At 37.8% G+C, this 21,802-nt stretch overlaps 1 protein-coding gene across 4 annotated transcripts; it reads right to left on the bottom strand.

Annotated features, from left to right (window-relative positions):
• Positions 1-212: 212 nt before the first annotated feature.
• LOC122408962 (sialin-like) lies at positions 213-20,402 on the bottom strand. Of its 4 annotated transcripts, none has more exons than XM_043416106.1 (12): positions 19,981-20,402; positions 10,697-10,812; positions 10,464-10,522; positions 9,249-9,457; positions 8,286-8,522; positions 7,673-7,757; positions 5,636-5,856; positions 4,871-5,020; positions 4,631-4,763; positions 4,287-4,442; positions 4,090-4,175; positions 213-3,521 (listed from the first exon to the last, which is right to left on the bottom strand). In XM_043416106.1, exons 2-12 carry the CDS (start codon positions 10,711-10,713, stop codon positions 3,294-3,296), a joined length of 1,581 nt encoding a protein of 526 aa, XP_043272041.1. In that variant the 5' UTR covers positions 10,714-10,812; positions 19,981-20,402; the 3' UTR covers positions 213-3,293. The 4 variants fall into 4 exon arrangements, with proteins under 4 accessions (XP_043272041.1, XP_043272044.1, XP_043272043.1 ...); XM_043416109.1 differs by lacking the exon at positions 19,981-20,402 and adding an exon at positions 14,982-15,083; XM_043416108.1 differs by lacking the exon at positions 19,981-20,402 and adding an exon at positions 13,652-13,723.
• Between the last annotated feature and the right edge of the window lie 1,400 nt (positions 20,403-21,802).

Genomic DNA, 21,802 nt, shown 5'->3' with positions numbered 1-21,802 from the left:
TGAATGATTTATTTGCTAAGGTTAACGTTCTGCTCCATTGCAAATTTTCTACAAAGCAAACACTTGGCACTCTCCTTTAATAGAAAAATAATGAAGCATGCTTCGGTATGAATTACTTTTTTCATTGCATCAAAGCTTTCCGTGTTTAATGAAAAATGTTGGTTTATCAATAAAAGGCAAGAGCAGTAGGAGGAATAAATATTTCAAATATGTAAGAAAATTATATTCGTGTATTGATAGCTCACTTTCGAGCAGTTTTACAGACTTATTTATACACGCTGCATTTATATTTATATGAGAACATAAGTACACCCTTAAAGTACATTATTTTGTGTATCGCACGATCGGAGATGTTGAACCATATGCGTGGAGATGTGTCGAGTCTTGAATCGTGAAACTTGCACGACATTATATCTCAACTGATTATATCGATATTGCAAAATATTATCGGTATTATCATTTAGTACATGAATCTTAAGTATACTCGACGCAGACGTCAACGGTTATCAGAAATTCGGAAACTTTTTGTCTCGTTTTATTTTCCATTAACCAACTTTAGATCATCCAGCTCGACCAATTCGGAGTCAGTGGCATTGCGAATGTTTGTTTTACACATGCCTGGCTCATGCGAACGTCAGTTCGACCCGTCGATCAGTCATTGGGAAAGAATTTTTTTTTTCATCTTTCTCGTATCTCCAATCAAATATATTTTTATAGATAAAAAAAAACGATGTTTTCAAAATGCCAGCATTTTCAACATGTAACGACCAAATTTATCATCTGAGCAGCGATTCGAAGTTTTGAGCACATTGTAATCTCATTCCCACTGACGATCGAAGGATTTTCGTATGACGAAAACGTTCACCATTCTTCAAGTGTTATAAGTTTTTCTATATTTTGTTTTGTTCATACTTAAACGAAAGGAGAGATGCATTTTTATTTGCTTGTTTTTGTTTTACGTAATGATACTAACTAGTACCGAAGTAAGTATAAAAATATTTAAAATTACAATACTCGCAGGACATTAATCTTGCGTAACTAACCAAAAGGAATTGTGATATCCCCCTCCCCACTTTTTTCAACACACCTACTCTGTGAATGTAACGATACGTGGTGGTTTTATTTTTTTCGAAGCCGGAAAACTTCTCTGGTGGAAAGTAAATTATTCATTTCACTCGTCTCGTCTATCGATCCTATTAATTTTTGTCTAGTTTTAAGATTAGGATTTCATTTTAAAAAATCAACTGTTGATTTAGGTGTTTTAGGACTATTCGCGTTGATTTTTTTCTTCCATTTTCATCTCGACTTAAGTTACTTGAAATAACTACTCGATCCTGTTGGCAAATACGAAAAGAAGATAATGAGAAGAAATACGAATCGAGGTGTTTTAGTCTTTCTCCAATTCGTTAAAAATCGATTCATTCTAATTTGAGATCTATGGCAAGGCACTGACGAGAATACAATTACTATACTGCCTATTGGTAAGGAACGAAAAATTAATGTTCCCTTGGATACGTAAAGACCTTTCGAACTCGAACTAGTTCCTTAAAAAGAATGATGGGAAAACAGCATTGCCATTAAAACGAATGAATGAACATACTTTTCTTTTTGTTTTTTTTTTCTTGCAACATTGCCTCGTATGTCGTTCCTTTTACCTCCTTCGTGATTATCTAAATTGGAATATTACGGGAACCCGAAATTTTCAATGGAAAAACTATCGACGATGCTCGTGTTTGTGTACACAAACGAACTCAGAGTTGAATAATTCTCACAGAAATATTTGTGTAGTTTGAACAAAAAAATGTGTTCGAATCTCACGAATGTCATCATCGTTAAAATATATATGTAATAGGGTGATGAAAAAAAAAAAAAAACAAAATATTTTTTCTTCCCCAAAGTTGCAAGTGGTTTTGTTAATACATAATGAAAAAGTATTAACAAAAAATTGGGCTATATTAGGAAAATTTCTAGAGGCGGCGCCAACGACGTTGAATTTTTTTTTCCTTTCTTAGTGAAAAACGCGATAAAACAGATTGATTGTTCGATATTGCAACGACAAAAGTTAACACTCGATCAAGAGTTGATTCTCTCAAAATTTGAGCTTGAAGGAACAACATTTAAAGGGCGTCCCAATAGTTTTTCTAAAGGCTGTTTTGCGATTTTTCGTAAACGTCTCGAAATAAAAAAATGATTAGCTTTGTTTCGCAGGTTGATACGTTAGCACATGATAAAAACATTACTTTCTCAAAATTTAAATCACCTGAAAAATTTTTTAGAGGTACCACCAGCGGAATGAAAAAAATATATAAATTCCACTGGCGGCACTAAGAAAAGAAAAAAAAAATTTAACGTCCTTGGCCCCACTTCTAAAAACTTTTTTAGATCGCTTAAAATCTGCGAGAATTACTTTTACATTATGTATTAGCATAATCACTTGCGACTTTGAGGAAACATTTTTTTTTTTTTCAATCACCCTAATATGTAACTTACATTGTAATATGCTTTACAGATGAAAAATAATGTACAAATGGAAAGCGCATTATTTTTATGAACGAAATAATAGAAATTTTAACAACGAACATTTTGAGACGTGTTTACGAAAAAAAAAAAAAAAAAAAAAAAAAAAACAGTTTCTGTGAGACTTCGCTCGCGTATGCTGAACGTAATATTCGATCACAGAAAATAGCAGATAAGTAAATTCGGGACGTCTCGCTCATCGAGTACTTGTGCACTATTTCTCTCTCCCTTTCGCTCTCTTTCTCATCGTTAACCACTTTATAAATAATTTCACATTTTTCTTGCTTCGTCGAAAGGGTGCCTCGTGAGGATTATTGCGAGGTGCTCTTTCCTGAGGTGTTCGTTATTCACAATTTTTATTAGCGTTATGCACTATTTCTCTCTCCCTTTCTCTCTCTCTCTCTCTCTCTCTTTCTCATTGTTAACCACTTTATAAATAATTTCAAATTTTTCTTGCTTCGTCAAAAGGGTGCCTCGTGAGGATTACTGCGAGGTGCTCTTTCCTGAGGTGTTCGTTATTCACAAAAATACTCTTTTTTTTAACAATAAACTATGCGATGAGCCCTGAAGTCTAGTTTCAGATCTTAACGTAACGTTACTTTTTTGTATTCTTTCTTTTTAAATTTTCCTTTCAACTATGGAATCTTCCTGTCGTAGGAGAGCCTATGAGAATTACGAATATATCTAGTACTTTATACATGCGCTGAAGGTAATGTACGAATACACGCATAATACCCATCACAAACGACTGCTAATCTTAGTGCTCAATCGTAATGTTACGCTTGTTCAGATTGGCTCATTTTCCTCGGCACGATTTTGCCATTCTTTTGAGACGCTTCGTTCAACGGTGTCGAATCCTCGTCAATCGTCGACTGCGGATACTTTCGATCTGGATAATTCCATTCCTGAATGTCCGCCGTACCGAATATTTGATACACGACGTATGTTCCACATGCTATACAAGCCGTTAGTCCGAAGACCGTTCTCCAAGCGTCCAGCGTTTGCTGTGGTAAAAATGCCAATATTTGTTAAATCAGTGTCCACAAGTAATCGTTAGATTTTCATGTTTGCAAGGACTTGGATGATCGAATAATTAACTTTCGAAGCTTCGATAATTTTGCCAGTATTTTTTGAGGCAAATATTTGTTAAATCAGTGTCCAAAAGTAATCGTTAGATTTTCATGTTTGCAAGGACTTGGATGATCGAATAATTAACTTTCGAAGCTTCGATAATTTTGCCAGTATTTTTTGAGGCAAATATTTGTTAAATCAGTGTCCAAAAGTAATCGTTAGATTTTCATGTTTGCAAGGACTTGGATGATCGAATAATTAACTTTCGAAGCTTCGATAATTTTGCCAGTATTTTTTGAGGCAAATATTTGAAAATCCTTTCCATTGCTCTGGAACTTAGTCTCGTGTATCCCTTGGAAAATTATTAGTCATGGAGGCCCTCGTGGCAAAGTGTTTCAACACAAAACTCAAATGACGAGCTTTGCTTTCAAAGTTTGAAAATAAATATTTTTTGATGATAAAAATTTTAAAGTTATGGGAAAATAAAAATTGAAGACTCACGCTGTGTTGAGTGATGAAACCGGCTGCAATGGGCGATAAGAAGCTCGCCGTCATGTGGATTGTCTGAGCAAATGCCAGCACAGGTCCTACAAAAATTGATTCCAGTTGCCGCATTTATTTAATACGATGCGAAAAATTATTTCGTTTTTTAGTAATGTTTTGTCCAAGATTGGATTCGTTTAAAAATGATGGCTCACCGGCAAAGTTTGGAGCGATGTCAACGATGTTGGCCATCGCACCCGCATAAGCAGCTGTTATGAGCGTGACAGCTATGAACCAAACGATCAGCGCCAGTACCATGCTGCATCCTAAATAACCGATCAGTAAAACGAGAATGCCCGGTACGACTTGAGCTGAAAATACAAAAAGTTTTAGCGCCAATTCATTTCGGAATAACTTCGTTCGGACGTGCGATGTTTTTTCATTTTGTTTTTAACTTCGTTTTACAGATTTGATTATTTATTCGAGTGGGCTCGCTTCTGGAATGGATTCGAGCATCTTTTCATCTCGAGTCTGAGTCTCTGTATCGAGCGGAACTTACACAGGGCGGTGAACAGCTTCCGGACGTTTGTCAGTGTCATGATTCTTCGGGTTACGAGAACGTCAGCGATGTAGCAGAAAACAACGGAACTCAAGTAGCTACAGATGAATGGCGCCCCTGAGAGGAGACCGTTCTGTAGAAAAAATCAGCGAAACATCGATATGGTCAAAATCGTTTTCATTCTCATTTTATCGATAAAGTCAAAGTCGAAAATTCTTCAAATCATTTTCTCATCCTCACAGTTTGAATGCTGAACCCAAGCACGGTTTTCATGTACGTGGGACCAGGAATGATGAAGACATAGTGAACCCATATCCGGCCGAATGTCGTTATACCGATCGCCCATGCTGGCCACGAGGTCAATATCGATCTCCACGGCACGGGCATGGCCTGGAAGGATAAAAGATCGTTGAATCTTTCATCATATTCGAGCATTTATGAACATTCTTCTTGGCATTCTTGTCTCGTGTGCGACATTCTTCTTCTTCTTTAGAAGCGTTTTCTTTTCAAACTCGCCAAAAATATAGAATTTCGCAATTTTTTCGGGTTTTTGTAGGTTCCTATGAAAGAAAAATATACGAAAATGGAAAAAAATTGGAATTTTTGTTGCAGACGCTATTTCCACGTTGTACGCAGCTGAGAAACTTCAGCAATCAGACTTTACGGATAAACCATGTACAAATTAGTATTTCTCGCATGAAAAAAATGTTTTTGTACTTTTGAAATATCCTTGAAACTGTACCGAAAAGATCGCCATGCCGAGTTATTTCCTCATCCAAAAACATTAGCGAAATCAATCGATTTTTTTGACTTTCTAAAGCAGGACCCCCTTAATGTCAAAACTCAAATATAATTTCAGCTTCATCGTTCCCTGCTTCGTAAAACTTCAAATGTCCACTCCCCTTCCTAACTAGCTTATGATTAATCGAATCACAATTTGTAAGAGTGATCATTGAGTCGAAAGCTTCTAAAATATTTCGTATAATTGTTTGAAAATTGACAAACCTCATTACCGACGACCTGATTAATGACGCTTCCTTGAATGAAGCGAAGTTCCTGCTGCAATATCCTTGGATGGGATGCCGGCGTATCGAAGGCGAGGAGATACCAAAAAAGACACCAAACGACGCCGATAGTTCCAGTGGTGTAGAAGACATAGCGCCAGCCAAAGTGAGCGATGATAAATCCACTCAGGAAGTAGGTTATCCCGATGCCGAAACTGAACCCTTGAATATAGATAATCTAGACGTTAGGGGCAGTAGCTCACCCAGACATTTTGAGCCGGTAGTAGATGAAACATGATGAACTTGACGAGAAGCATCGGGGCTCTCTCTCTCTTTCTCTCTGTCTCGCATGTCGACAAAACAGCTCTTGCGCGTCATCGCCGCTTTTTTATTTGCTCCTTGCAATTCCGTTTTATAGTCTCATACGGGGGATTTCTGCAATGCGATTCAAATGAATATTTAGTAATGAGATGGCGAGGACTACCAAAACGATGACGTTGCTGTGCCTTGGTTGTGTTTTGTGTTGTTCGTGTGTTACCTCTGTGTTCATTTGTTCAAAAATTCAACGATTTTCAATTTATATTCTCTTTTCTTCACTGGTTTCTCAAATTCCGAATTTACGAAATAGCACGTGTCGTTCAAACGAACTAAAAGTCACGACATGCCATTCGATTTCTCTCAGTGTCTTTAAAAAGCCTTCCCTTCTTGGTACTCCGATCACAACCTTTAATCGCGAAGTCAAAAAAGTTCTTCAAACAGCCCACTCTCCTTAGATTTTCTTCCAAACGTCCAAAATTGACCGTTAAACTATTTTTTTATCCCCAAAGTCGATAAGAATTAAAGATAAACTTTTGAGTATCAACTCGCTCAAAGAACGCCCATTTATCGAGCAATTTTGATCCACCCACTCTACGAGTTTCTACCTCACTTCCTCTCAGAGCGAAAAAATCGAAAGATTTACACTCAATTTTGTTGTAAAAAATGTTGCGTGTGTTTCAGTGTGTTTTTAACGAGTAAGAGCGAGAGACAGAGAGAGAAGTGATAGAAAGAGAGTGAGTAATGTGTATGTTTATATATATTTATATAAATATATATACACAGGGAGATCTCGGCTGATTCAACCAGGCTGGAAGTATACTCTTGCCGTTCTCATGCTGTTGAGCGGTCGCTGATCGAGTATACCCCGAGATCCGGCGAATTCAACCAGTAACACGTGTTGAGAGCTAAATTAACGAAAAATCAGTGTAAACATTCATTATCATTCGCATCGTATTATGCACATATGTTTATACAGATATTTCGAATAATATGATCGCTGTGGCAGTCGATATATGCACATAACATGAAATATAACAATAATGAGAGACATGAGACAAGTAAATAAATAAGCGAATAAATATTGATGGATATTTTTCAATGTATATAAATATACGTATGTAAATATGTAATCGAAGATTGTCGAGGTTGAGAAATTTTGAACTGAAAAAAAGATACTGAAAGAAAATGCATTTAAATGGAGATTATTATCGCGATTCCGGGCCACGAAGGTTAATATCCATTTGGCATTTTCACGTAATATACTGAAAGAAATTCGCATTAGTAAATTTGCCAATGAAAAAAATATGTCGCACGTGCCTTTCTTTGGTGTTACTTTCTTATCGGTGTGTTTTATGTTAAATAATGGGACAAGAGAGCGACGATATTCGAGCTCGATTATTCTATCGATTAAAAATGTAATGGAAACAAAAGCATATTGAGATATACGCAGCGAGATAAAAATTAGCGAATGTTGCCAATGTTATATTGCATGTTACACATAGTCTTAGGCGAGCGTATCGAAGTTTCACTGTAACACATAAAACATTTCTTTAGTCTGTTTCGATGAATTGCTCAAACCGCCAGTATACGACGCTTCGAAAAAAGAAAATCAATTTTTCTTGTGCACTTCATTACGAGTTCGTCAACTGGTATTTTATCTAAGGTCGCGGTTGCGACTCGAGTAAAGCACATTTTTTAAACGGAGTTATCGATGACTCACCTTGGAAGGAAGACATAAATCTCGAGCGTTCGACAGGTGGAATCCAATGGCCCACTATCGCGTACATTGCTGGCCAGGTTAAACCCTGAAAAAGGAAATATCAAAATGAGGAAGGACGATAATAAAACAGCAACTATCAGGTGCCATATTATTTTCATGAGAATTTTTAACTCTCCTCATACCATTTTTTCCTCATATTTCAACTTCTCTATTTTTCACTTGGATTCTTTTATCATTTTATCTTTTAAGGAAATTGTCTTGTCGTAGGGCTTTCGTAACATCGTTCAATACCAACTCAATTCTTGTCGTCTAAAGGATCCTTAAGTTTTGATTCATTGAAATTCGACTTGATGCTTGAAACTCTATGAAAACTTAGTCGGAGGTAAAAAATTGACGAATTTTCCTCCCCTTTTACTGCGTGCACGTAACTACCCAATAAAACAGCAATGATACGTCGTGATTTCAAGGAAAGCTTAACAAGTGTAGGCTCCTTTTTAATTTCACTCAAATCGAGCTGGAACCTTTCGTTTTTATGTTTTTGATTAAGGCTCTCAACTTGGAAAGAATAAAAAGCTCAAAGTCACTAAAAAAATGATGATATTATTGTACTGACACTTGCTATTCCTTGAATACTTCGAAGAGCGATCATCGCACCATAGTGAAGTTCAGCTGCGCTGGGCATAAGGAGGCTGCATATTGCGGTGAGCAACTGTGAGCCTCCAAATACAGTTTTCGTTCCAAAATATTGTGTGAGTACACCACCAACGACTTGAGAAAGTATGTAACACCAGTAGAACGAGCCAAGAATGGCTGATTGAACTTTTGGACTCCAATCGAATTCACCCATTTCCTAAATAAGAATGAACAGTAATGAACATTATTCTCGAGTCATTCTGACATTTTTTAATGAAATTGTGAAAAAAAAATCGTGCTCAAGATTTTTTTGGGATTTTCTAGTCTTTTAAGGGCTCTCTCTTGTTGAAAAATATGGAAAAATTATCGAAAATATTTTTTTTTGCAGACAGTTACAAATACACATTTGACCCAAAAGATCGCCACGTTGATGGAACAAAAATCAAGCCGGGTCCCTCCGGAACCGCGAGTTTTTCAGAAATTTTCAAGCTCGAATTAAGGACGTGAAGCAAGGAAGAATAAAAAGTTGATGAATTTTATCTAGATATCCATGCAAACTTTTACGTACAAATGTTTCATCCACGTGCTTATTGCATACATGGATAAATCCGAGTACATAAATATTTATATGGGATATCAGTCCGCTTGATGCGAGACGAGCAGATTTATTCGAGCTTTTCATCACTATAATAAAGAGATAATTACGTAATCAGAGTTTGCTTTATTGTAGTGAATTGGCGGTTCGTAACATTGTGCAATAAGCCGAACTATTCGTGGAAACAAAGTCATGTAACCAGTTCCGTTGAAAAATTATGTTATTTTGTGTACTAAAAAAATGACGCATGTCGCGGCAACTTTTGATTCTTATAAAGATTATTAGAAATCTTAATTGAATAATTTCGGTGATTAAGGCGTTGTTAGAGTGTGAAAAATGGATACAAACCTCTTCCAGTAGGATTGTCGAATTGTCCAGACTAATGGACGAGTTTGCATAACAATGTGTCGACGTGGCGACTTGCGAATCGTTGTCTGACGGTGCTTGAAATTTCGCCATCGCTACCATTGCCAGATTTATGTCAGTTCGCATCATGAACGAAACGAGGAATCCGGAGAACGAGAGAATGTATAGCACAACTCGTGCAGGCACCATGTCTACAAAAGTGTTAAAGTCAATTGTGAAATTACGATAAAAAAATGGTTTTATCAACGATGACCAAGCAACCGATTCAAATGGTGGAATAGTATATTACACCAAAAGGGCAGAAAAAAAAAAGAAAAAATAGTATATTACACCACAAGGGCAGAAAGTTTGATATTCCTGCACGAAAATATTTTTCTCTGCACACCTCTGTCGAAAGATAACATTTCTGCGCTGTCAAAACTGCACGCGCTTCATTTGTCTCGGCGAGAGCAAAAACTTTTTTCTGCATTCCGAAAGGTTTGACGTAATTATTTTTTTTACTTTTGGCGTTTGACGTTTGAACCGATATTGCTTACGTGTTTTTTGAAAGGTTGTGTCTAGTCATCTGCAAACCGTACGAATAAGGTTATGTTATTCATTCGGAAATATGTTATGGAAATGCCATATTATTTCCAAGCACTATTATCAAAACAGTACAAATCCGAACGAATAACATACATTTATCCTTCCAGATAAAATCAATGTGAAAGCCAAAAATAAAGTGACCAGGCTGATAAAATGAATATAGTCGTTCGGAATAATGATCTATTTTCAGCTTCATAGGAATGCAAATATTCATATTAATTATCTTTGCTAATATCTTGTTTTTTTGGTGCCTGCCCCCCCGACCAGCAGCACTCGCTTCGCTCGGGCAGCAAATGTCGGGGGCAGGCATCAAAACATCTTCTATCGATAGTTGCGTATTTCGGAAGAAACGTACTTTCGACCGGCTATGAAGAAAAATAGTATACACCCCACGGGCAGAAGTTTGATAGCCCTGAACTGCGCGTCAAATGCCCGAGGCGAAGCCGAGGGCATTGTGACGCGCAGTGCAGGAATATCAAACTTTCTGCCCTTGTGGTGTAATATACTATTTATTTTTCAATTAAGAGTATAAAAAACATTTGATACGCTTTACTAATGGCAGACGATAGTTTTGTCAAAAATTTGTCCAATTCGAGTGGAATTTTTCCTCACCTGAGAACCTCCGAAAGCTGTACGTCGACGGTCGTTTGTAGATCACCGGCTCCTCGTACCTGCGACGATGAAAATTTGAAGATACATTTTTCTAGTAATTGCCTGAATGTTGATTAAGCCGAATTTTTCCGACCGGATTACAATATTTGAACCCGGATGACGGTCGCGCCATTGTGAGATTCGTCGTCGGACATTGATCGTATTATCGTATTGAGTTTTTTCCAATCGTTTACCTTTGTGTATCCTCCATTGTTCCGATTCAATTGAGACCTGCGGCGAACGTATCGATCAAATTTTCGACGTCTTCTACAGGCTCGAGTGCACCTTTGAGTCTCGATCACCTCGGATTCTGTGAACCAAAAACGACGATAAAAAACCTTAAAAATTTGATGGATTCTCGTTCCTGAAAAAATTCAGTATCGACGTGACTTTTCATTTTTTCTCACGCAATCATAGACGAGGAAAAATCGTTCGAAAACAAAAGTATGAAATAAGAAATTACGGAAATTCGTACTTTCGAAATTTCATTTCAAACATTTGTTGCATCATCGTTAATCAGACTATCAATAAAAAGTAAAAAAAATCGTAAATTTTGTCTCTCTTTTTTCTTGGTCTCGAGAGTCCATAAAACTTTGGGTCATTGCCAATGCCCTTAAATTATACATTGCTTTTCTCACAATTGCGAAATTCCCCACTATTTTTCCATCGACACGATGAAAAGTCTCGTGCGCTCCAGTCAAATATAGTATCCGAATGCAGGGAACAAAAGTAACTGTTAAAATGAAGAAAAATAATAGAAAAAGTGCAACATCGCGCTGCCCTATCCACATCCTGTGCGACGACGCCAATAGGATAATAAAGCGTTTGGGCTCTTGGTGATCAAACGTTTTACGTAACGCTTTTTGTAGGTGAATATGAACCGTAGATCGCTTACAAATTGCCCTGCGTTCGCGCAACCTCTTTCTCATTTTCACGCAGCTCGTGGTCGTTGGCAAGTATTAAGAATTATGAATTCGCATCAATAAGACTTCCTTCGGGATCCAATCCTGAGATTTCATCATTTCACATCGATTAGATTCTTCTACGCAGAATAATTCGTTGATTTAAAGAACAACTTCTCCAAGCTGTCAATTGAAGAAATGAAATCGAAGCACGAAGCAATACTTGTCAAATTTTGTCTTTCAAATTAGTCGCTTATTTAATCGTTTATTTATAAAATCTTATTTTCCCGAGATTCTTCTGATTCTCTTGATTAGTTTGACCAAAATTACTTGGAATTGTACCTCAGTCGACTAGAGATTCGAGCATTCGAGTACGTCTGACAAGTGTCTGTAATCATATTCCAAAGGTGCACGTTCTTCGAGTTGTTGCACAAGCATCAAGCCCTCGTTTGATCAGAACAGTCGAATAATTTTAGGCAAAAAGACATCATTCGTTCGGGACCTTTCGTTTTTTACGATTTTTTTTGATAATACTGAAAAAGAACTTGAAAATAAACCTAACCGGTCTTCTGACCTGGCCAAATGCTTCTCTCTCGCTCGATTATTCTCTCAAGATTGTTCCCCAAGAATTCTATAATACCGTCTCAGGCTTGACATTCTTAGTCGATAAGGGGAAAGAAAAAGAAAAATACCATAGAACCGGATTCCTGCACGAATCGCGCTATACATCTTTATATAGAACGAGGAGAGCCCCACATAATAGTCGCTATCTTCGCTAACGTTCCCTTAAAAGGAATGCATCATCAACATGCATTCCTCAACGGGCTCTATTCTTCCGTTCAATTATTAAATGATCAAATTCCTGCGGGAACTTCATGAAGGCCGGATTCCATGAATATACCACTCGTTCTTCTGCCATTTGTGCGAAAGCACAGATATGGAGAAAAGTGAACATTTTTTTCAATTTTTCTATGGTTTTTTTGCAGTTTTCCCATGTATTTTCTCCATATTTACTCCAATAAGACAACTCAATGAATTTTGCTAACTCAAACATTTAAAATCTCGAAAATGAGGAAGAGTGATGGCAACTTCTCGTTTGATGACTGAAGTCATCGGTCGATGGATTCATGGAATTTACGCTTATGGAGAAGCCTTTTTTCAAGATATTATCCAAGTTGATTCAAATTGCTGTTCATGGGTTGTCGTAGATCCAAAATTAGCCAAACTTCCTCAATGATCTGCTGAAATTTTCAATTGACGTTTACTTCAGTAGCAGTTTTTTCATCTTTGCTCATTCTTGGTATAATGATAAAGAATTTCTGTCCGCGTCTCTGTGCCTTTCCGCAGAAAACGATGAGATTCTTGATTAATTTCGTGAATGCGCCGAGAGCAAATTCATAACAACGTCCGATGAGTTCGATCGAACGTGGCGCGTCGTTCGTACAATTGCAGCTGCTGGATATCGTGTGAAAAGTGGCGTTTTCCTCCGTTCCAATTTTCACTGCATGCGTACGTACATAAATTAACGTGAATGTAAAATGGTCGAGAACGTCGTTATGACATTTGAAATTTAAAGACTTACGATGACGCGGCCGCACTAGTAACGTGACACGATTACGTATGATCGTGAACGTGAGATTTTCATTTTTTAAAAAATTTTCATGCATAAATCGCATATCGACGCAAAATCGTTTGATGATACGAACAGAACAATCGCCCCATCAATAAGCCAGTATCGATGGAAGTGGAATGACAATAATTATAAAAAATGATAATTCGCTCGAACGGTGATAAAACACGTTGGATAATTTAATGTAAATAGCTCCGACGTTCGAAAATGACAAAATAAACATCGCTATCGGGGACGGACACGTGAAAAAATATCGTCTCAGTAAATTTTGACGTTCGATCCTCGTCGTTGTGCCTGTACAATTTTCTCTTAGTTTTGCCTTACACTTTTAAAGTTCAATTAATTTGAATAATTCGATAACTTTAGCAGCACGATTATTAAGGCTTTCGTAGTTAAGATTTCCGCATAAAATCCTACCTTCGGAGACATTTTTGTAATGTGCGATAAACTGAATCCACTGACAACGAGTTCAATGATTGATCGCTCGAAATTTCGAACTTTATTCCTTACTTTTGCAATGTCGGGAAAAACCGTTGCTTTTCAAATACATTTGCACGTGCGGCTACGAAATTTATATTAATCGAGAAATAAGCATTAATTCATTGCCGTTCACTCACTCCTCAACGTGACACGCGTGACGATGTAACAACGCACGGTTTGACGAAAGAACCAAACGGACTGAAGAATCGACACTGAAAGCCGGTCGGAGACCACGAGGCGTTCACCATCCTCTCGAGGGGCTCTCGCAAACCCCACCATCGCTTTATTCACTTTATGTGTACGTGTACGTACTTGGGATCATAGGTTTGAAGCTAACGCGCACGTGACACTTTTCCTTGTTTTTTCTCGAAGAATATTTTTTTCTTCATGAACACACACACACACTCCAAATTAGGGTAATTAAAGAGGACTCATTTTTATACTTAGTAACTAGGAAAATGTCATTTTCGGATAGTGCTTAAGCGACTTTTCTGTATGATTCTATTCGAGCTGGCAAATTATGGGATTAAAATTTTTCCTTGCTCTCGTTAAAAGGTCGTTAGAAGATGCTTCAAAATCGGCTAAGAGTTGAGGTCGTTAGAATTCTAAAATTTATGGAACCATTGTCCCCCGAAAATCCCATTATTCGAAAGATTTTTCAGAATTACCCTGAGGAGTTCACTTTAAGGGGGCGAATATTCTAGGGAAACAATTTTTGTTGATTTCGACGCTGCACCAAAAACCTCGAACCAGCAAGAGGCTTTGCAATGTCTTGTGTTTTCATACAATTATTTTTTTCCCGCACAAATCTAAATCGCCATGCCGTTAAAGTTTGAAGGCTGTCACTGCCTTCGAGTTTCAAGTGGTTTGTAGAATGTCGTTCCAAGAACGCACAATTTTGCATTTTTTTCAATTTTTCTTAAACAAACTTCCCGGCAGGATGGAAGGGCGTAAAAAAACCAATGATTGAATATTCCCCATGCAAATATTTCCAATTTACCCAACGAATAAAAAATAATGAAACCAAGTGAAGTAACATACAAAATTGAATCGTTTTTTTCTCGTATCGCAGCACGATTAGATGACGAGAGTTTTGTCCAATAAGATTGGGATCAGAAAAGAAAAATTGATAAAAATAGTCGTAGAGAATTGATCAGAAAATTCTCAACAGCGAGTCTCCACATCCGGAAGTTTTGTAGGAATTTCAAAATCAGCGTATCGACGAATCTTTACCAGCTAATTAACCAACCGGTCAGCGTTTCCTCGCAAGTAAAAAACAAACAAAATAAGATTTCACAAACGTGCGAATATGACACCGGACATGATCGATAAACTCTGACAATGCAGTACGACAGAGTTACGCAGCACGCGAGAATATTTTTCGATACTTATCGATGATAAACCTGGGTTGATAACCTCCATTGATAAACGACGATTACGGATAAATATGTTGACGAGTATAATTACCAGAGCGAGTTCAACGAAGCTTTCGGTCATCTGTCGACGAATAGATGACAGTTCAACCGTTCCGGTCAGACTGAAATGTTTACACTCTCGCGTTTTTATGCTTGTGTACATCGAAGTAATCAAGTTGCCGTGTTACTATGTATGTAGTTTACGAATACATCGATGACTCGGTAGCGCCTCACATAGCCCAAGAATCACATGAATATTAGGCTGCCTGTGCGTGTGTGAATGTACAGACGAAGCATGGTGGAATGCTACAACGAATAAAAGAGCTTAGTCACGAGACCTGTTTCATCGATCACGAGTCCTCGTGTTATTGCCTCGATCAAATTCATTTAATGTTTCAAAGCTCACGAGAGTCCGCGATGATGTTTGGATCCACGTGATGAAAATATTCAGAAGATATGTGTCTCGGGAGGGGGGAAAATAGTAGAAAAAAACAAGCGAATACCTAATTTCCATAATGCGAATTAACGATCGATTTCTCAGACGTCATTTTCAACGACTCGCGTCTATTGGCTTCTCAAATGTCTTTTCGTTATCCGACACCGATTGGTGGCTTTGGAAGTTTACTCGTGGCAAAGCACATACACGTTGCCAGACACGAAAATGTGATAAGAATGAAAAAAAACATTGAAGGTTTGCCAGTGAAATATTTCATTTTTGTATTTAATTTTGCAGAGTTGGTGACGAATGATTGACGATCCAGGATTTTTATGTTCGTCCAATCCGCTGGTGTTGTGTGCACTTGCACTTATCACCGAGGCATTCATATAACGGGTTTCATAAATTTGTATGCCAACGAATGTCAATTTGAATGGAAATTCTTTTTTTGTTTCAACTTAGATTCTAATCTTTCGAATTATTTTTTAATTCTGTACTTCCCGTTGTACCATAAAACCCGATAATTTTCTACGTCGCGTTACAGAATAAATAATGAAGAATAATCGTTTGTAATGGTTCATTCCTAGATGCAATACTATCGCAGGTAGCATAATCCGGTTATTGAATAATTAATATCGTAATGAAAAATCGATAGGGGACTGGATCGATAGGGAAGAGCAACTGATTCGAAGTGATAACGAAATTGTGAACATGGGAACGTGCGTTGTTGCTTGCTCAACAACGTCATTAAAGATCGCTCTTGGAAAGGTCAAGTATATAGAAAAACTTGAGTAGACTCGTGTACTTGTTAGTGAACAAGAAAAAGAGGGATTTAAAGACAGATCTCACTGCCGTTGAAATCAAATTTATTCGTCGTTTGAAATTCAGTTGAAAATCCTACAAACAGAAAAAGTTTTATTCGAGTCTGATAGAATTATTTACTCAAATGTTTGAAATTCGAATGACGAAAACGTTTATTCGCTTCAGAAGTGATTATATCGAGTGATCGAATTACAACGATTACGGGAAGTCGCAATCAAATGAAATTGGTTTATTTTGAGTATGAATAAGTTTGTATGAAATCGATTACCCTCGTCAACCCTTCCAATGGCAGGCGGTTTGATAGTGAGCCAGAATATCCGGTAGCCACAGAAATCGTTAGGTAAAATTTTACATTAAAAAAAGGTACAAAAGGAGAAAACAAGAAAACTCAAAAATTAAGGGGGCGATTTACCTTGAACGTTGAAAAACTGGTTTATCGTCAAACCCATTTGCCGATCAGTGAACAAAGGCTCGACCATGATTTTATCCTCAGCTGCAACCGTTGTCATTGGCAAGAAAAAATCAAGAAGAAGAGACGAAAAATTGACAAGAAAACGAGAAAAAAATCAGCAAAATCATCCCGTAAAAGTTCTTCGTGGAGCCTCCTCAGGGCAAAATCTACACCGTCAAAATCCTACGAACTTGTGTCCGTACAAATGCACAAGTACCTAAGAAATAATGTTTTTTATCATTGAGTCAATGGAGACAATAATCATGCAAAGTTTCACGTCGATCACGTTCTTTTCACGCTCCCTCTCCAAAATTTTGATCAGTTAAGCTTGCTAAAAACTCAGTAATACGTTCGGTATTCGATTTCGTATGATTGGAAACCTATTTTTCGAGCAGCTCATCCTATTACGGGCCTGCCAGTTACGGCCAATACAGGAACGAATTCGAGCAAGTTTTGACCGATATCCGGCGACCAGTAAAGGGGCTGAAGCTTCGTATTCTGGTCACTACGCAGCGATGGGTGTCGAGGCATCCCTCACATGTGATTGGCATTCCACACGTGTGAAAAAAAGCGGTAGCCCCAACAGTATTTTAATCATTCGACTGACTGTGTGTGGAAAATGCATGAGCATTTTCGTATTTACTTTTTTTTTAATGAATTTGTTGTGAAAAATTGATTGAGTGAAAGCTGAAAAATCGTTGGATTTTCGATGTAAGCATGTCTGATAAAAAGAAAAAGTTAATAAAAATTTCAATGAAAAATAAATCATTTCATGAACTCGAATAAGCTTCTATGGCCTTGGGAGAGAGACTAAAGTATTTAACTACATCGTTATGAATGAACGAAGGGTTTTTCCTGAGTGCATAAATGATGAGTCTGAAACTCGTTGATTCCTTTCGTTTTTTTTTTTTTTTTTTTTTTTTTTTATGTAAATCGATCGATGCTACTTAGTAACGGTTGAAACAACGTACGTTCTAAGCGAGCGGTAAACGTGTGAATTTTGCAGGTGAAAGTATACACGCTGAGGGGGAAAAAAGTCGAAACGACCCCGGCCGACACCCACGTGGAGATAATATTCCTGCCGATGTCAAATACATCGAAGAACTGTTTGAGAAAAAGGAGTATTAATGGCAAAAAAGAACTTGGCCTTGGGCATGACATACGATGAGAAAAAAAATGATGTTTTTCAGTGAAAATTTTCTGTAAAAGTAATTTTCTGTAAAAAATCACTTTTTTACAAAAAATGTTCGAAGCTTTTTTTTCTCTAAGAGTCTAGGATTGCATCGAAGATTTTTGCTTCGGAAATTGCACCATGTTGAGTAAAGCTTTAAACGATGAGCTGGCACTACGAACCCTCGTGGGTAACTGCGTTTTCCCACATCGCACTAAAAGCAGGTTTCTCGTTAAAGTATCGAGACCATTATTTTCAGAAAGAGAATTATTTTCATCGTGAGATAAAAATGCAAAAAATCGTTCTACCACGAAGATATACAAGTCGAAAAATATTCCGAGGCTTTTTGGTCTTTGGCCAATTCTATGAGGACCGTTCACCTCGTACGATTTGTTTCTCAATACGAAACTCATTTACATAATTTAAAAAATATGATAAAACGAGACGATTAATGGCATGTGTAAAAAAGATTGTTGATGGGATTAATGTCATTTTCAGTATAAAATTTCGATCCATAAAGCTTCGCTTCTCAAGCAGCTTCAGTTTCAAGGCTCCACGAAGAATCGCGTCTGATTTCTTTTTATTCAGTCACGCGCTTCATTCTCGTGATATAATTCACTCTCGTAGCATTATAACACAAAATGTATACCCGCATATGCAGATATATGCGCGCATAAATATGAGTATTCTTAAATCATTTTGGACCACTTGCTGCTTGCTTCGTTCGACCTGAACATTCGCATGTGTGTGAACGTGAGTCACGTACACATATGCATTTTCGTACACACGATACATTTTCAAATGTACAGATATACAAACGTTTATATGGACTCGAGTATTGATTTCGTATTTCGATTAATACGATTCAGTTATCACTGATTTTAAAGTAGTTCAACCACGAAATGATTTCTTAAGAAAGTCTTGAAATTTAGAGTTTAAATGGGCAGTCGACTGACACGCATATCAAATTTTAAAGGATTCGTCCTATTGGTTATTTAGATAAACGTGCTTAAATACGAAGAAAAACTTCTTCCCATATAACGAATGAACGCTTCTTACGAAGTTTATGAAAAAGTACACAATAACAATGAAGTATACAATGATGGTCTGCAAAAAAATTCGAAGCGATTGTCTTACTACTAATAAAAATATATCACGTTAAAGATTGAACGAAATTGATAACGAGCATTGGTATAACCTCATATTTGATTATTTCGGCATATTGTTTCGCCTTGGCATGGCCCATTCCTGCCACAGCCTTCTGTCGTTTTATTAACACTTTTTTCTTGATCCATTTTCCTTCCTGTTTAATCCCTGTTTCATTAATGGCTTGCAATTTCATTCACCAAAAGGATAAGTTGAAAAAATTTATTTAAAATTTTGAATTAATAACAGACATTAATTTAGAGTGATAATATCTTTAATTGGAAAGAAAAAATCTCCCCAATTTAGACACCCATAAAATACGATCCTACGGGCACGATTTAAGGCATGGCAAACGCATCGAAATCATACCGAAGACTGTCAATTAGTTTGTGCCTTTTATCCTCGTTATCCGTGTCCGGATATGCATGCAGTTAGTGAGAGGATGTGCGGAGCCGAGCTCTGTGAGATAAGGAAACGTATACCGCGTGGCCAAATCTGTACTAATTCGTGTGCACATTAGATCGTAAGAACATCTGGAAGACCATGATGTTTGCTTCGTAACTCAAAGACAGCTTGAGTTGATATTTCTGAGATAATTTATTTCACTAAAATACAAAATACACAATGGGAAGTAAACAATGAAAAAAATCTTGGAGTTAAGAAGGTTGTGCTCGAAAATATTACTGCAGGGAATTGACTCTGAGTGCATGCTGTAAATTGCATCATTTTTCATATCTCGATGATATTTTGTGCAATCACGATGCTGTTTTAGTAGGCTTATAAAATTATGAATAATTATGACATTTTAATGAGAAACGCGATTAGGTTAATACATTAATGCGTGTGTACTCGTTATCTGCTTGCATGTCCCCGCACGATCAATTACGTTAACGTTTGTCACCAATTTGTTATTCGTAACAATATCATTACAATATCGCGAGGCGTTCGATTCGATGAATGACCCAATTAATCGTGCGAATGTGGAACGTTGACGAAAAAAGAGAAGTGAATGTTGAGTGGCTCACCTTGACGCCGAGACTGCTAAACGCCAGTTGATGATATCCGAAAGGCTCTCGTTTTTCTTCCGTCATTTTTCTTGCACGATGAACGCTTCGATTTTGCGGCACACAAGTGCCCTGCTCTTTCTCTCTCTCTCTCTCTCTCTCTCTCTCTCTCTCAATCGATCACCGACATTTTACGCTTACGGCATGCACGCGTGGTGCGGAACGAGAAGAAAATAAGCAGCGCGGAGTTTCGTCGTGATCGCGGTTACGTCTCAAGCCTTTTTCCCCTCGATTAATCCGTTTCTTGCGTTCCTCTCTTCCTGTCTTATGAATCGAAATTAACGCGGAATATGCGGAAAAAAACGTCGAAATGTGAAGCGTCGACGTGGCCGTTCGAGGGCGTCAAATGTGCATACGTGCAGCCGCGCGAGGGGTCGCCTCTCGGTTTAATGCCACTCCGCTCAATGTAGCCTCGACCTCGGGTTCAATGCGGTATGACGTCACACATTTTGCGTCACGTGGTCCCGATCCCGTACGTCGGCGCGTCACACCAGCGGCCGATCAATTTTTCGACTGTTGCCAATACCATGCTCGGGAATTCCGGCGGCAATTTGAAACGCGGATTAGAGACTCGTGACTTTGCTGTTTCTGTGGCCTTTCGTTCCCAGGAAGAAAAGATATTTACGTTTTAACGCTTATCGAGCTACTGATTCCTTCCGATGGATACATTTTTTCCACTTTCTTTGTTATGCTTGTTCACGAATATTTTTTTATCGACGAAATTAAAAATTTTGAGTCCGTCGCCCGGTGGTCGACGAGAACCTCGGCTCGAGAGACCGCACCGAGAGACGACGGAACTGATTTGAATTCTACTGAGAATTATTTTTAGCGGTTGGCAGAGACCCGGAACGTCAAACTCCACTCGCGTTCATCGTACGCGCGTCTTTCGATTCGTCAAAGTTGGTGAAAATGTTTGTATATTAACCAATCACGACGGTAGTAGCGAATTACTGAATTTTAAGGCTTTTCTTTCTGCATCTTTACCTTGAGAAGCTTCAGCCCGCTTCGGCCATACTTTGAACATCGAAAATCGAGTCAAAGCTCAGCATTTTGATTTTTAAAGTAACGAAATCATTGAAAGATTCTTATCGTCCACAAATTCCACGTTTTTCTAAAGCTTGTGAAAGTAAATTTTTCTCAGACGAGTGAGTCTCAAAAGTACGAGGCAAACCATCTTTTTTCTTCCAAGCTGCTCACTTGTCGACCGTTTTAATGAAAATCGTATCCAGTGAATGACTGTGCACAAATCTTTCACCAGATTCCCTAGTTTCTAATCCACCTGAAAAATCTAACAGCCACTCCGCGCTAACCTATAGCGCTGGGTTTGAATTTAATGCCCATTTATAAACTGAGATCTTTGGAGCTTAGACGTGCCAACTTTCTGGGTCATTGTCGTATAACGCTGGCGCAGCAGTAAAGTTGACTGTTTTTCAATGACCGCCACGAATTTTTTCCACGTTTGCTCTTGATGAATGCTCACCGTATATCTTTATATGCAAAGAGGATATGCGAGGATGATATAACTTTGTTTCTACGCAGTCATGCACACGAGACGTAAGCTGTGTCTCCACATTGTTGGAATATTAAAAAATGCTAAACAGCAGCAGGCTCGTGACAGTGAGATGAAAAAAGTGCGGAAGTTTTCGTAGTGGGTCCCTTAGACCCGAAAATTATGAAAATGGAGATGTTTCGAGATCGTTTAAAATTTTACTTTTTCCAAGAATCACTCAAAAAATTCATGTTTTTTGGGATGCTGAAAAAATTTGATGAAAAAGAAGTAAAA

The sequence above is a fragment of the Venturia canescens genome, chromosome 4 (assembly GCF_019457755.1).
Source record: "Venturia canescens isolate UGA chromosome 4, ASM1945775v1, whole genome shotgun sequence".
Taxonomy (NCBI): Eukaryota; Metazoa; Arthropoda; class Insecta; order Hymenoptera; family Ichneumonidae; genus Venturia; species Venturia canescens.
The sequence above is the reverse complement of the archived record's forward strand: the minus strand, read 5'-3'. Positions and strand labels throughout refer to the sequence as shown.

Excerpts from the sequence above, each read along its gene's own strand:
- LOC122408962 (XM_043416106.1), bottom strand. Across the intron at positions 4,764-4,870 it reads TTGGGTTCAGCATTCAAACT|AACGGTCTCCTCTCAGGGGC; the intron begins GTGAGGATGAGA and ends TTTTTTCTACAG. Across the intron at positions 3,522-4,089 it reads GTTTCATCACTCAACACAGC|CAAACGCTGGACGCTTGGAG; the intron begins GTGAGTCTTCAA and ends TTTTTACCACAG.